The following is a 17,735-nucleotide window of genomic DNA, read 5'->3' as shown; positions in this document are numbered from 1 at the left end:
TTCACCTATCATGCTACTTTTCTCATTATTTACCTGCATTCTCCTATTGTCAAGTTGTGGGGATTTTCTATCCCTTTCCTAAAAACACAGATGAAACAGGGCAAAGATAGAATCTCTGCACACTATTATAGCCTGTATCTTCTTTCAGGAGATAAATTGCTATTTAAATCATGGGCATCAGACAAAAGTGAAGGGAAATTTATCCAACAGAGAAACAGCAATAAACAATGTTTGTATTGGAGCAGAGAAGAAATCTCACATTTCATTACTACCTGTGTCAAGGTTTGAAAGATTTCCTTCATCTCCAGATAAAGGCAATCAGAACCAGAAAGGGAATAACGTTTCTAAAGTGGCCACTTTCTGTGCTATACTAATAAGGTAGTGTTGGCTGGAGTTGGGGTTCTAAGTGCTAATTCCCACATTGAACCTGTGATATGTCGGAGGACAGCACATATTTATTTAATAGTAACCTGACAGCAGCTCATTCTCTCCCTCACTGTCCTTTTTGCCAGAGCAAAGGAAAAATCCAGGGCCTCCCTGGTATGGGGCAACGTTTGACCTACTCAGTTATATCAGAGGATGGGGAGATAGTCTTCTGTCCTGTGTAAAGTCCAACAGGGATTAAAGTCAAGCTAACACAAGCGTTCCTTCTCTCAGTGCAGGGAGAGGAAACAATCAGTGGTGGAGAAGTAAACCTGGTCCTCTGTCCCACATAAGCAAAGCAATGTAGAACCCATTGGAATCCAAAGATAGACCAGTCTAAGATGAATTCTTGTTGCTTTGGGTCACTTCACCATATGCACCAAATGCATTGTATTGAGCAGCCCAGGCTAACACCCTCTGCACTCCTCAATGCACTAACATGCATGGCATGCAGAACATTTTCCAGCTGAGCACACTACAACAAGCTTTGTGTAGATGGTTAGGTTAACATTTATAAGTCTATATGTTTTCTTTCTAAAGAAAAGCACTGTGTATCAAGCATAAGACCATCTCCACACAATTCCTGCTATATAATGATAACTGGCATATGATAACAAGGTAGCTTGGTGCTACTTATAATAATCATTACTTATAATTCTGTCTTTGAACATGATCTGTATAATTGGAGGCTGAGCACAGTGGAAGCTCATCTCTCTGATAATTTCTCTGATCAGTAATATAAATTAGAAGGTGTAGGAGGCTGCTGATTTCTCTCCTACTGCTGTGCCACAGCTTTACTTCTCTATCCAGGTGTACCTGTTGTATCCATGGTTGCCAGGCTGATACATGAAAACAAAGTGTAATTATAGATGCCAAATTACACGTACCAAGCTGACAAGGGTTTCATGTACCTACATCGTTGTGACACATGCACTTATCAAATGTAAATAAAAGCACCATGTGGTAAAACAAGAACCGGATGATTTGGAGGTGTGAATGAATCATTACAGAGTGCTGAATTTATCTCATTTGTGTGTTTTTGATGATATTGCCATGCCTGAACCCTTCATCTTTGTGCAACTTCCCAATTTTAAGGCAGGTAAAGCTGTCAGTACTGGTTTGCCTCTAAAGGAAACCCAAGGTTGCCATTAATGACCTCCAATAATTGGGGACAAGCCTAATAATGGCAATTATATATAATAAAGTGCCAATAAAGTGGGACAAACACAATAATGCTGTTATCCCTGCAGCACTATTGTGGCAATGGATGATCACAAGCTTCAAAAGAAGGTCCTACGGACAAGAAATTTGCGTGCAGAGGGCAGAGCTCTCGATCTGCATTTATTCCTTCTTTCTCACAAAAAGATGCTTTTGCATTGAAATAAAGTGTCTTCCTTTGAAATTTCGGGTGCTTATTGTTCCCAGCAATTCCTCTGGAAGAATGATGATGTCACATCCTGCAATGAGGAAGGGGGGGATAAAGTAATTATATAAGTTAACTTTTCTTATACAGGTATATGTTTTCTAGCATCAACCAGAAAAATGAATGGGAATTGGGGGCTCAGACCTGAGAACCAGACACTGACTTTTAAACAAGGTTCAGTTTAGCATTGAATTCAAAAGGCATAACAATTTGCTGTAATCAAATCAGTTCAACAATTAAATCTGATTAGTTGACAAGTATTCCGAATATTTAACATATTTTCATTTCACCTTTTGCTAAGTTACTAAAAAAGCCACACAAGGAACAAAATACAATGCCATTAAAATGTACCAGTCAATAATAGTACTGGCATTCTACAAATTCTAGAGCAACCTTTGGGCATATGGCAGATTTAGCACAAACAGTATGCTGCTTGTTTTGTTTTAATTTAGTGTACCAGCTTGCAATGGAAAAAAAACCTACTGACAGTTTGTTGAGACCTACTCATGATTTTTCAGCTTGAGTATGCAATATTGGATTTTAAGTCTGTCCTCTACAGAAATATGTAGATGTAATTGTTTCTTAAGGTGCGTACACACTTCCAATTTTTATCGTTCAAAACGAACGACGAACGATCGATTGGGCAAAAAATCGTTCGTAAAAAAGTAACCAACGACGCCGACGAACGAGGAAAGTCGTTGGAAACGAACGACCGGACCGGCGGATCGGATTGGACGACGATCGTTGAACATCGTTCGTGTGTACGGTCGTTCGTTGATCGTCCATGGGCTGAGCATGCGTAATGAACGAACGTTCGTTCACTTTCCTGTCGTGCACATAGTTCCTCTATCGCTCAAACGATCGTATCTATTGTGTGAACAATATCTACGAACGATCGTGTCGTTATCTCTATGTGCAGGATCGGTGCTATACGATCGTTCCTACATATCGTGCAGGATCGTTCGTCGTTCATTTTCCAACGATAATAATTGGAAGTGTGTACGTAGCTTTAGTCATACATATACCTGCCCAGGCCTTCCCTATTGTATTTATCATGCCTGTTTATTGCCATGGGCTTACTAAAGGAGCACTTTGGTGAAATTATATACTGGTGTGCAGTGAAATGGTGGCAGTATATATTTATCTCTAGACTTGCACTATGAACCCTTTTAATATGATTTGGCATAGTGCCATTTTGAATTTTCCTGAGAACTCTAGGAACTCTGATTCTCATGGCTCACTCGTGCCAGATGAGATTTTTCTCAAAGAAGCATTTTAAAAAATAGCTGACACAAAGACCACAATCAATGGCAGGCTGTGAAAAAGACATGGAACCAGAAAATATCAATAAAAATTCCATACAAGACTAAAAATAATGAACCCCTGATTTCACTTTTCCCCCCTCAAGCTAACTGATTTGACTGGATTCACATTTTAATTAAATAATATGTTGCAGTCAAAAAGATTTTAAAGTGTCTTAATTCAAAACGTGTTTATATCTTTGGATGCCATGTGGAAGGGTTTTAACTTCATTCGGCCTTTAATTGTTTCAATGTCCACACTAAATTCACTCTTTATTATCCTAGTGACCAAAACCAAAAGTGAGGGAATATACAAAAGTTTGAGTTGTCATACAAACATGAATAAGGGGGAATCTTTCAATTATTAAACTTGTTCTGGTGAATAGAGAAAAGCATACAGACCACAGTCACTTGAATCTACTTGATTGAACCTTAAAAGGGTTAAATATCAAATTTATTCTATTATCTATTCTGTTTTATTCTTTATTCTATATAAACCCTTTTAATACAATTGGCACAAAAATTGAACCTGCTTGAATCGAAGTTCTCTCAAGGACTTCTTTATCATCCAAGGTGATATAGAGAACTAAGCAAATGCAACCAGCATTATATTTGGGATTAATAGATTTCCAAAGAATGTTTCCACAACTTTGATGAAAGGGAAATGTATTTGTTCAGCATTACCTATGACATATTTGGTAAAATCAGGTTTTAGTTTGGTGAGTTTGGAATTCAGTTTGGTATGAAATTTTGTATTGAAAACTGCATTACTATAATGACTATAAAGGGCCTGGGGGGGGCGTATTATAACTGGACACAAATCACTCGAAAATCACTGCAAAAACAAAATTTTTTTTTTGAAACTTTTTAAAATATTGGCGTTTAAACTATGGTATTACATTTCCATATTCTAAAGTGTTGGTGCCATTCTGTGCATGATGCTGAGGTTTCTGGCATAGGCAGTTCACAGACCTCCTCAATTTTTTGAGCCTCAATGTTATAGAGAAGATTGCTGACTAAGATTCCCCAGGGCTTTCTGTTCTAACGATGGCTGTGCTGGTCTGATGCATCCAGCTTGCTACCTGAAAAGACTTCTACCTGAGTATTGCAAGACAACGGTTTTATCCTGTCGTCGGCTAGGGAAAGGCACAATGAGACCTACATTGAAACTATTTTATTGTGTGCTCATTTCTTAATACTGTATTGGTAAAATATCCCCTTGTTAATGAAAGCCAGTCTGAAACAGGACAAACTCATCACAATGTGATTATACAATCCCCAATAATGTCATCTCCACCAATAACTTCTGTATGGAAAAAAGGAATCTACTTAAGCAGTCATTTTATATGATCAGGTTGGCCCTGATAGCAGCTGGTAAATCTAAAAGAAAAATTGTACATTAAGATTTGGCTTCTGTGAAATCAAATATAGGTTACAGAAGTAATTTATGCAAATCCTGACTTTTTCTGTGAATAGCAAGTCTGGCCCCACCCATTGATATTTATTGCAAGGCACAATTACTAAGCAGAAATAATTTAATTTTACTGACACCATCCTGGCACAGAGTAGATTATGATTGGTTACTATGATACTGCACCTCATTCTTTGATCTTTTCACCGTTTTATTGAATAAACATATTTTTTTTCTTGGATGTTGTATGCTCATCACACAGCATGAACCTGACTCATAGATAAAGCTTTTTCTTGGTTGTCCTCATTCATTGCACATTATCTCCAAGCCCGCCCCGATCTTCACTCCCCTTTTCCTTCTCTTGTTAATTAATGTAATTGGCCTGTGAGTGTTTGTTGGCAAAGATCTGTGAGTGTCAGATAAGCCTTGAGCAGCTGTGCTTCCATGCTGCTTGCTATTAGGGGCTATGTGTTCTGTGTCAGCACTTAGAGAAGAGGAGGAGGACTGTGAGGGCACAGTGCCCGGGCTATGCCATCATCTCCTCTGATTTCATATTATATGGCCCAGCCAGTGGGCCTGTATTCATTCGTTAATAGTTACTGTGAACTTTATGTTGCTCGTACCAGCAGGACTTAGAAATAGCATGCTATTATAATGACATGTTAATTTCACGCCATTTTCAAAACCTTGTTTGTTAATGCCATTTTTTTAAGAATTTAGTTTTTTGTAATTAAGTGGACAGAAATTAAAAATAAACTGTACGACTATTTATCACATGGTTAAAGGATTCAAAATAAAATCTATTACTGTTTTTGCTTAGGCAAAATATACATTTACTGTAAAACAACAATTTTTTTTTTTTATATTAGCAAAAGTCTGTTCTCATCTAGAAGTGGTTTTATCCTATTTAAATGAGCCATTGAAGCAAACTCAATTTAGGTTGTATTAGGTGTGTCTTCCTGAATGGAATAAATGCTTACTAGTGCTTTGATGTAGCATTAAATTGTGTGTGCACCCTATCCCCTGACAATCTGTAGCAGTAATGGGAGAAATTTATCACATGATACAAGAGATTTTGTTGGAATAAATACAGTCGCGCTATGTTTAGTGTATTAAAGATTGTGTTTTTAAGAAATGGATATGACTAGGGCACAGCAGAGGAAGCCATGAACTGCACCTTCCCCAATCTAACCCAACTTTTTCATTTACAAACAAGAGACCACAACCTTTGTTGGATTAAATTAGCCATAGCAGCTCATTTTATTAACCATTGTATATAATAACATATTTTAAAAATACATCAACATATGTACAACATCAAATACATTTTTCAATGACAGCCTTCTATTCCACCAGCCATTGTTTTCATTTTAGGTCCATGAAACAATTCCTCCGATCCTAGCCCTTTTTACCAAATACCTCCGCTCACCAGGCCCCCAGGCGCTATCACACCGCCTCGGGGACAATTAGCGGATAAGCCCATATAACACCTAGCCCCCACAACAACCAAGTGTCTTTCAGGACCACCAATAACGAATGAAAGCCCATACCCTGATAGGTCCTACCCCCTTGTTTCCTTGCTTCCCGAACCTTAACACCTTCATGGCCCTAGGAAAAAACCCGCCCCGGCTGCTATGACAAATATACCACAAGACTGCCCTCTATCAGGGAGGGAGGGTGGGAGTTGCTTGTTCCTAGAATAATTGCTGCCCCCTCACCCTTGTGCACCTTTTTATAGCTTGCCCACTACTCCTCCCTGCAGCAGTAACCCCCCAATCACAAAAGGTTTTTCTTTACCGAACTTTTTTTTTTAATTACGCACTTTACTTTTTCACGCTCTCTCTCTTTTTACTTGGAGTTTTGAGTTTTGAATTTTAACCCCTGCTCTCCCTGCCTGCCCTTCTTACCCTGTCATGCGGCCCTTCCCTTAACTAGCTCCAGGCCAACTGACTCTTGTTTAATGAATGAACACATACATGCAAAGAATAGTTTCATCTGAAATGATCCTGCAACACAACAGCTGGTGATTTTGGAATATTTTACTTATGTTTATTACAGCATTAAGTCAGATTCAGACATCTTGAAGAAGTTTGAAGTGTATTTGTGTGTTGCTGAAAAAGTTTATAAAAATATTCTGATGCAAAATGTAAAAAAAAAAAAATTACCTTGGAAAGTACAAGAAAAATAATTACTTGTCTATCTTTGATTTCTTGCATAACTATACTTGCTAGTGGAATCTCCAGCATCTGACACTTCTGGGTGTGCCTGATGCCATTGTCTCCTTACTGCATGCTATGGTTCCTCCTTCTGGTCACTACCAAGACACTGGCATATTGCACACCTGCAATTGTTGGATAATAAATATTCTACGGGTTGCAAGAAATCAAAGATTTTGTTCTCCAGCAGTAAGACTGATAAGTATTATTGCTATTATTGCTGTTAAATGACTGTTTTGTTTAGCATTAGAGTCTCTGAAATGGAGTGGCCTTAACAATATAACATGGTCTGTCTGAGAATTACAGCTACCTCCTGTCAACCATGTTATTTAAATTCACTTTCTTCTTTTTTTATAGACCAATGATGCCTTAGGAGCCACTTGGAACTGGCTGTATTTCATCCCTCTTATTATCATAGGATCTTTCTTTGTACTCAACTTAGTTCTTGGTGTTCTGTCTGGGTAAGTGGAAGATCCCTGCTCAACTCGTGTTGAGTTTAAATATTTCTGTTACATTGTGCACTATAATAAGCATCTTCATCCCATCACAAGGTTACATTTCAACTATTAGTGGACGCTGGTGGGCAAAACAATTCTTCTGTCTTCCAGGGATTTTGGTAATAATATCTTTAGATTTCTCTTCTTTTGACATATATCTTATCTCTGTGGAAAGCAAGTTTTAAAGAAAAGTGAGATATAATCTCTCTATTATTGCAGCATGGTTGAAACTAAAAATTCAGGTGCTGACCTTAAAGTTTATAAAAGGGCCGAAGGGTGATTCTTTCCTGTCACTGGTTAGTAAGCTTTGAGTAGACTGATCTTTGAAATACAGCTTTAATCTTAGGAAATTGTAGGGGCAAAACTGGAATGCTGGATGCAAATGTTGCAGTTCTACCAATACCCTAACTGTATTGCACAGAATACAACTGGGTATTAAAGATTTAAACTAAAGACAACAGAGACTGTTGATTCAGGGATCCTTAGATTGCCATCAGAAAAGAATATGTTGGAGCAAATTGACATATGCTTCATTAGGGCTTTTTGCCTTCTCCCGGATCAATTATGGATATAAAGTCGTATTTAGGATATGCTGGTTTGTAGCATGTTTATTTCTCTAGTGGTGAAACTTAATAAACTTTTATGTTGTTTTTAACCTGACTAACTATGTATCTTTTTGAATGATGCCACTAAAGACTATCACCATCTTTGTGTAAGGAAAAACATGGTTAACACACAGATAAAAAAATAATCTCCACCTTAAAGACAATTCTATAGCATTAGATAGAAAAAATAAGTATAACTGAACAAATGAATGTAGCATAAGTGTTTACTCACACTAAAGGTATGTGGCTGTATTCATTCAGAAGTAAGTACTTACCACTAGGGTAGTTAAGGTTAGGAAAACTTTATCAGCCAGGACTAGCTATCTTTAAGGTATGCGGCACAGTATAGCATCCAAAGCATCTGGTGTAAATAAGCGCTAAAATTCCAATAGTGGGGACCTGCAAAAAATGTTTGTTTATAGCAGTTGGCAGGTCGCTTTCTTTATTCTTGCTGGCCTGGCTGAAGCCATTAGCCCCATTCATTGGTTGGACAAACAAAAAGGTCATCTTAAGGGAAAATATGTTAAAAAAAAAAAACAGGTTGGCCAAGTTATCCTTGGCTGCTCCTCTGATTTGGATTTCAAATACCTCCCTATTTCCTCATCTCCATTACTAGTTGGACTCACATCAATAAAAGTACTTGTTTGTTGTAGTGCACTAAAACTACCTGACGGTACCTGATGGGCTGACACTTTTCAAAAAGTTGATTTTGTCTTGAAAATCCTAATTTCATTAGTAAAGAAGTTTTTGTGAAAACTTGTAATTTGTGCCTATTTTACAGATTTCACTTTTTAAATTAATTTAATATATTTTTGCAAAGGCCATAAACATGATGTTGTCACCAATATTCTGGACAATTCAGGGGAGCCTGTTAAAACATGTCCTAAGTCTAAAAATGTTAAATCATGAAGCGTTTCAATATAGTAAAGTCGAAATATGATCATTAAACAGCATATTTGAAGCCACATGTCAACTTTTTATGTTATTTACAAAAAACATTAAACATAGTTTAATGAGACAGAAAATGAGACAGAAAATGTAGAGATACCGTGTTTCCCCGAAAATAAGACACTGTCTTATATTTTTTTGGGCTTCCAAAAACACACTAGGTCTTATTTTCAGGGTAGGTCTTATATACTTTTTTTAATGAAAAAAAACACTTACCATATTCATGTAGAACAATGTACATTTGAGAGTTTTATATGGTGACCCAATTGTAAATTAAACTCTTCATTGATTAATTGCTACCGGTATTGGTTACTGAATTCAGCATTTCTCTTCTTGCACTGTTACTGTATTAAATCAGCCAGCTTGTCCTTACAAACCTAAAATCAGCACAAAATGTGGCTGGGGCAATGATTGCTCACATTTTTATTTTTTTTTTATTTTTATACCGTAATTGTGCTGGTTAAAATAAAAAAAAAACTTACCTTATCAGAAGACGCGAGCCGAGTTCCTGGCTTCTGACAGGCGAAGTGCATGTAATATCACTCCGCCTGTGACAGGAGCCGGAACTACAAGGCAAGCATCGGCTTGTGCGGCTCTGGAGTGTGTACGCCCGCTGTCTCCCGCTCGGTGAGTATTTTTTTTTTCTTTTTCTACTAGGTCTTATTTTCGGGGTAGGTCTTATATTAGGGCAGGTTGGGGGGAAAAGTGCTAGGTCTTATTTTCGGGGTAGGTCTTATATTAGGGCAGGTTGGGGGAAAAGTGCTAGGTCTTATTTTCGGGGTAGGTCTTATTTTCGGGGAAACACGGTATGTCCACAATGATAACAAACATTAGGAAAAGCATGTAGTTTTTCAATAAAAAAAAATTTAGGTATGGTGGTTACCCTCTTTTTTATGCTACCAAACCTACATTCAAGAGTATTATTACAATTGTCCAAAAAAATCCAAAATTGTGTCCCAGAAGAAAAATATGTTCCTTTGCCTATACTTAACTTTGGATTACAGAAAAAAAAATCTGGTAAGGTAAATTTGCAAAATGGAAAAAATATTACCTAAAGATGTATTTTTGCATACAATTCCATGAAAAAAATTCTAAATTTCACCCATTCTTTTTACCTATTTGCTATGGAGATGTGTCATCAACGTCCACCTGATTTTTCATGTTTGTAAACCTTGGATTGTATTGGACAGTGAAGGGGTAGTTACCCAATTATAGGTCATGTCCCTTCTCATTCTTTCATCCTATCATCAAATATTTAACCATTCTTACTGGAATGCACAGCTGAATACTTTGTTGTCCTCGGACTTTAGTATAGTAGTCAGTGTAGTGATTACTTCCACAGATGCAAGTGGAATATGCTAATGATATGCTGCCACAGAGCACTGTCTGCAGTTTGTATCCAAATGCAAATTAGTCTGTAAATACATATCAGAATATATCATGCTGAGATAAATCTATCTAAATTTTGTAGTAAAACTTATAAAGCTCAAAACCATTAGTCAAAGGTTTAGTATTGCCAATATCCCTCATATATAAAGTACCATTTTTCAGCCTTGAGTGCATATCTTTATGCTATAAGTATGCATCACTAAATAACCTGGCTACTTTGCATTAATAAAAACAGCAAGAAAACCAATTGATGCATTGTAAAAAATCACCGCTTGAGCCTAAGTTTTCAATATCACATAATAGCTTCGTGTTTCTGAATAATGCAACTACATAATTTAAAGCAACAAATAGCATGCATAAGTGAATAAGCATGTATTAATCTTGGCAATCAAGCATAATAAAAGCCACCCAAACATACTTCCTTTGGTGTGTTATATTTTTGTTTGGAGTTGCATATAGAGTTGCAAACCTGAGGGTTCTTTTTGTATGTTTGTAGGTTGTTATATGGCAGTCCTTTATCACCGTGTGTTTCAGCAGCAAGCTGTGTTTAAAAAGTGTGCTTTGAACACAAGGAACTTTAAAGCAAGCCTGTTGTTAAATCAAATTTCCCCAGAAAAGATGCCCCTGTAAAAGAAAGTTCAAATACTTACCTCTCCTGCTGCTTAAACCTTTAAAGCTTAGTTCACATGGAGATTTGGGAGCGGAGCAATTGCTGCTTCCTAATCTCCCCCAATATCTAGCCATGGGTTACCTATAGAGTAAGAATGGGGCGGAGAAGGGTTTTTGACAACCACCCCCTGAACACCCATCAAAACCATTTGGTTGCACATTCATTTTTGAATAAGCAAGGTGGTGGCAGCTGCTTGGCAGTTGGTCTGTGGAAAAATAATAATAATGCTTGTGCAGTGATGCAGAATTGTCACCCAAGCTTTGCTGGGAAACCAGTGTTCCTCCTGCGTCAGCCATAGTGTCAGCCATAGTTCTTATTGCGTCCTCCTGCTAACCTCCACTCCCCTGTTGTAGCCTTTAGAAATGTAGAAGTGAACGAGAGTAACCATTGTGTACTTCAGGAGACAGAGGAGATTCCTAAAATGTTGGTTTACCATCATGAAGGAAAGATTTCTTGGTGGAAGGAGAGGTAAGTATGTATGCTCTTCTTATACAGATATATACAGATATATCTTAATTGGGGAAGTTTAGTTTTGCACTCCATTGTTTGTGATCTTCATACTGTTTCCAGGTCAATAGGCCTGATTTATCAAAGCTCTCCAAGGCTGGAGAAGATACACTTTCATCCTGAAGCTGGGTGATCCAGCAAACCTGGAATTTGCGGAATTTATTGTGCATCCTGGACCAGATCCATTCCAAGTTTGCTGGATCACTCAGCTTCACTGATAAAAGTGTAACCTCTCCAGCCTTGTAGAGCTTAAAAAAATCAGGCCAAATGTCTCAAGGTGTTGTAGCCAGAAACAGAAATGTAATGTTTCAGAATGTGGTAAACAAAAGCAGCATTTGTTTCTTTAAGTCACTAAATTTCTTGTTATAAAACTTAGAGATATGTGGCTCCTGTAAGAAATGGACTAATATATGTTCCCCTGTCTGATGCTGCTGATCTGCACTGTGCAATAGGCTACCAGTGTACAAGATTTCTGAGCATCCAATATACTTCCAGATTTCAGAAGTGCCTGAACCCCTGAAAGTATGTGGTTCAATTTGATGGCATTACATAGATAGTGTGACCTATACATAAAACTAGGAAGCAGAGAGGGAAAGCAAGCATTCAACACTCATGAACAGACTTTGGAAAAATTTGCTCTGAAACAGATTGAAGATTGTTGGTGTTTTCAGCAGGACAGGTAGGTATTAAGCCTTTTTTTTACAAGGAGCAATTTATTTATTCCTAAATGTATCATTCTAGGAACACAATCATTTTAAAACCTAAAGAAGTTAAAAAAAAATAATATCCATTTGTTTTCTGGCCATGAAAAGGTTGGTGAGGGGGATTTTCACCCACTGTGATGCCTGTACAATAAATGATGGAATGATTGTCAGTGGGTCAGGAAGGCACAAACATCAATTAAAATCATTGTTAGAAATTTTAACCTTTCTCACCACGTTCTTCCCTGTACTCTCTGTACACATCTGTTAAATCTTCCCTAACCCTGATTTGTTCAAGGATTTTATAAAGTAAATTTGGCAGAAACGTAAGCATCGCTATACTTTTATAATTCTCTAGATCTCCTAGTTATCGGAATAATAAATCTTGTTACCATGGACACTACTGGACAGTTCAGTTTATGCAAAAATTGAAGTATAGCACTTTGTAGAATTAGGACAAAACACATTGCAGTAAAGCAAAAATCAATGAACATGATCGTGGCACAAATCTTATTTTCTAGAACTGACACTGGGAGAGGATGTTAAGGTGTTGAACAAAAAGCATATCACTTTGTAGAATTTACTCTGTTTAGGGTGTCTTGGTTTTATTGACAGACAGATGGATCCTATAATAAGGGACTGGTTTATTTACACATTGGGTTATATAAAAATTCAATTTACAGGAAAGGGGAATAAGATAAGAGGGGAGAGAAAAGGGGTCTAGGTCTAAAGCCCCATATAGATGTCAGATGAACAGCAGATGATTGTTGCTGGAATTTCTGTACACACAGCATCATTCTATTTAATGAAGTGGTTGGACAATTGAGCAGCACCCCACTGTGCTCTCCTGCATAGGAGGAGGCCCTCTCAAACCATACAAGCCAGCGTTTTCTCTTCTTCAATGCCTGATATGCGACAGTTCCAAGCAGTTTGCACTTAGTGACATTGTTACCCAGCCTTGCAAACTAATTGTTCATCTTTATCTTTTTCAAATCACGTAGATATCAATTTGATCAGCTTTATCAAAGCTTGTATAATGGTTAGAAAAACAAACGCTTAGAATTTTGAAATTAAACTGTTTTGGGACAGGAAATGAGGCATTCCCTCAGATATTCCCTGGTGGCAGTAATTGATTTTGATTGCAGATGTCAGATTCCCTGTTTTATAAATAGAGCCCCTGGCTTTTTCCTACAGATAGGCCATGTTTTCTAAATCTGTTACTTTATTGAGAAACTAAAATTTGACAAATTATTTTCATGCTGATTTGATCAGTCTTTGGCATTTAATGCAAATTCATGAATTCTATCATTTAGGATCTGTGAATTGCATTATTTGTTTTGGGTAATCAGTAAACAAACATTTGGGAAAGCTCATACATTTGTGTGAAAAGTGTTAGTTGTGTCTCCTTCATTGTAAATGGATTTTCTTACACATGGATACAAAAATCTGTACTGTGCTGCAGCTTTGGAACCCAACTTTAAAGAACCAACTTTGAGGTTGGTTCCTGTCATTAATGGGTTGTGAAGCTTTAGCTTTGCATGGAATCGGCTTTAGGAGTTGAATTGTGACTGGTTGTTGCTCTTTTAACACATTGATGACATTTTACACAGACTTAATGTATGATCCTTATACACCAGTTATGTTTGTGAGCTGTAGCATGTTGTCCTTTGTCATTTTATTTATTAGGATGTTCCACTTAATAAAGTGCTGGGATCTAGAACTTGCTCATCCCAGTGATATGTATCTGACTTTGTTTCCATGGCAACAGGAAAAACCTTAGCATCATTAAACAGCCTATTGTTTGTGCAGCAATGTTAGTTGTGGGTGGGGGAGGAGGACTTGGCCTGATGGGTTGGTGCTAACTAGACATCGGTTCTCACCGTGCAAAAATCTGCAGTGCCCATGGGACACAATACCATACCAGAATAGTATCTAGAAATCTATTGCCCTCCGATAATGAGGCGGCACACAAAATCTTTTTATTCTTTGCCTAAGGGCTAGTGGTGGGTCAGTAAAACTGTCTATGTGCCAATTTATTTATGATGCACCGAGAAGAGCACTGCAGTATTTTCTAAAGAAAGAAAAAGGCATTATATGTTCTACTTTTCTTTTAGCACCATACCAAGTACTTTATCAGCATATTGGCTATCAAAAGTACTGCAGTGTCCTAATGGTAGACTGCATTGTAGTTATTTGTGTTGTCATAATGCTATGACTCATTCATTTTAAGTCCACTGTTACTATATTACTATTGCTCCAAACCAATGAACCTTACAGGGATAATAAACATGGTTTTATGTGGTCTTCCTCAACGTGGTTGAGCCTGATTTATTAAAGCTCTCTATGACTGGAGAAGATTACCATGGGAGAACCTGGGTGATCTAGCAAACCTTTCATTGGAAAATGTTTTTAATTCTGGGGACTAGATCTATTTAAAGTTTGCTGAATCACCCAGGTTCTCCTGTGAAATCAAGTCCAGTGTGTAGTGCATTGATAGTAAAGAAGTAAAGGGACTACAGTTGCTCCTTCTAAACATTATTTTTGCCTCTATGTGATTTTTTTATTTGCGAAATTTAGCTAAATTTGAAAATCTAATTTTTGCTTAGGATGTGCTTAAAAGTGCAAGGAGGGGAAGGAGGGTTCTGGGTGTATTTAGATTAGTTGAATCATATTGAAAGCCAACAAGACCTTTCTAGAGCAGCTTATGGGAGTATTTCTTATTACCACCATCACTGATAAAAAAATAAACCTGTTCGTAGAAGAATATGGGGTCTGAAAAAGAATATGGGGTCTGTCTTTGTTTTTTCTGAAAATGCTGGCTACTGCCGACAAATACAAAAATAGAAGAATATTTTTTTCCAACTGATTCTACCTATGTGATTTTGCCAAACTCCCTACTAAAAAAAAGAAAGACATTTGTATACCTTTCCATTTTATTAGCACATTGGAATTTTTTTACCTAAATGAGTGGAGATAGTACATTGTCACTTATATTAGTAAAGTGATACATTCACTTTGCTGAGAATACCTATGTGTACCACTATATCATGTGAAAAAGAAAAAAATCCACCACTGACTTCTGCACCCCTTGGTTATTGGTTACTTTCACACCTCTAGTGATCAGCCATTTACTTTTGCATTCTTTGTTTTTCACTAATCTCACCTGCTCACAAATTTTTACCTCTTCACCCCTTTCCCACCACTGCACCACATTGCACTATTGGTATTATATGCACGCATTTACACTACCACGCCCCACTTCCTATTACTGTACCCTTTTACGCCATCAATAACACTTGCAATAGTAAATGGGTCCACAACTCATTCTAGAGACCCCTACAGGACCTCCGGAACAGGGAGACCAGTTGTAATTGTGACTTCTGCAACCTTTATGTCACGGTCCTGCGTTCTGGCATCCACACTTACTCTACAAGCTTGTAGATATGCCAATACTTTGCCTTCTCTGACCTGCAGACCAATTTCAGTGGAACAGCTTAATAGCCAAGAAGCTAACTAAAATGATGGTAAAGACAGCCACCATGTTTCCCATAGTTGAGTCATGCAGATGGGTCGGCTGACAGGATGTATTTTCCTGGATTCAATGAAAAATACACAGTGTCAACCACACCATTTGTCCATAGATAAATACAAGTGTCCTGGCTGGACATTATATTTTTTCATTGTATTTTATTATTGTATCTGCCTAAATTTCAGTGGCATTGATCTCCATTTATAAGCAAGGAATCTGGAATCCATTGAAACATTCCCTCATGTGACTCAACTACTACCATTTTTTTTATTATTATCCAGTATTTATATAGCGCCAACATATTACGCAGCACTTTACAAAGTCTATAGTCATGTTTCTAACAAAAATAGAAGAATATTTTTTTCCAACTGATTCTACCTATGTGATTTTGCCAAACTCCCTACTAAAAAAAAGAAAGACATTTGTATACCTTTCCATTTTATTAGCACATTGGACTTTTTTTACCTAAATGAGTGGAGATAGTACATTGTCACTTATATTAGTAAAGTGATACATTCACTTTGCTGAGAATACCTATGTGTACCACTATATCATGTGAAAAAGAAAAAAATCCACCACTGACTTCTGCACCCCTTGGTTATTGGTTACTTTCACACCTCTAGTGATCAGCCATTTACTTTTGCATTCTTTGTTTTTCACTAATCTCACCTGCTCACAAATTTTTACCTCTTCACCCCTTTCCCACCACTGCACCACATTGCACTATTGGTATTATATGCACGCATTTACACTACCACGCCCCACTTCCTATTACTGTACCCTTTTACGCCATCAATAACACTTGCAATAGTAAATGGGTCCACAACTCATTCTAGAGACCCCTACAGGACCTCCGGAACAGGGAGACCAGTTGTAATTGTGACTTCTGCAACCTTTATGTCACGGTCCTGCGTTCTGGCATCCACACTTACTCTACAAGCTTGTAGATATGCCAATACTTTGCCTTCTCTGACCTGCAGACCAAATTCAGTGGAACAGCTTAATAGCCAAGAAGCTAACTAAAATGATGGTAAAGACAGCCACCATGTTTCCCATAGTTGAGTCATGCAGATGGGTCGGCTGACAGGATGTATTTTCCTGGATTCAATAAAAAATACACAGTGTCAACCACACCATTTGTCCATAGATAAATACAAGTGTCCTGGCTGGACATTATATTTTTTCATTGTATTTTATTATTGTATCTGCCTAAATTTCAGTGGCATTGATCTCCATTTATAATCAAGGAATCTGGAATCCATTGAAACATTCCCTCATGTGACTCAACTACTACCATTTTTTTTATTATTATCCAGTATTTATATAGCGCCAACATATTACGCAGCACTTTACAAAGTCTATAGTCATGTTTCTAATCAATTACTGCCGTTGAAACACCTGGACATGGAAGATTCCCACAAGGGATTGTCTGAGGGAATGTCTGATTCCCTGTTTTTGTTTAAATAGGACCCACTGACTAAAAAAACTTTTGTCTCTTAATATAAAATTTTGTTCTAGGGTATAAACCATTTGTATGACTTGATATTGTTCTTGCATTGTATTGTTAAATCTGTTTGTAAAGACAAGGGTGCCTCAACATAAACATTGGCCCCTTAGGAGAGTGGCACTTATCGTACTTATAGTTTTGGGGCTACAATGATCTTTTTTCCCTTTGAGATTTGATTTAATGGCATCCTCATACCAACCATCATGTCCAATGATGAGCTGCAAATCAGGTTCACAAGCAAATATGAATGGCTTTGATGTTGATGGTTTTGTTCGGGCTGGTCAACAATCAGTGATGTCCTTTCTGAACAGGCCGACCTTTTAGTGCACACTTCCAAGTCGATGACACTTATACCAAAGTATTGAGTTTCTTATACTGGATAACCTGTGATTTAGGTTGGGAACCAATGAAGCACACATAAATGACTAAATTTACTGTATTGTTTCTAGGTTACTGCATTATTCATATCCCAATTGCCTCATTAAAGTCAGTTAAGGTGGAACTTCAAACAAACAGTAAAAAACAGAAGTGGAAAGCATATATTGATACTGTTTTTCCTGCCAATGGATTTGCAGTTTTCCCTAGCTGTTCTTGTGATTTCTATATAG

General features: G+C 37.4%; 1 protein-coding gene across 3 annotated transcripts in view; it reads left to right on the top strand.

Moving 5' to 3' along the window:
- The window catches only part of CACNA1E (calcium voltage-gated channel subunit alpha1 E), a 195,533-nt gene that overhangs the window by 119,600 nt on the left and 58,198 nt on the right, over positions 1 to 17,735 (top strand). For all 3 annotated transcript variants that reach the window (XM_072419795.1, XM_072419796.1, XM_072419798.1), the window contains exon 8: positions 7,132 to 7,235. In XM_072419795.1, the coding sequence (XP_072275896.1) occupies positions 7,132 to 7,235 (104 nt within the window). The remainder of the gene's footprint in view (positions 1 to 7,131; positions 7,236 to 17,735) is intronic.

The sequence above is a fragment of the Pyxicephalus adspersus genome, chromosome 8, assembly GCF_032062135.1.
Source record: "Pyxicephalus adspersus chromosome 8, UCB_Pads_2.0, whole genome shotgun sequence".
Lineage (NCBI taxonomy): Eukaryota > Metazoa > Chordata > Amphibia > Anura > Pyxicephalidae > Pyxicephalus > Pyxicephalus adspersus.
Note: the sequence above shows the minus strand (reverse complement) of the source record. Positions and strands in the feature narration are given on the sequence as shown.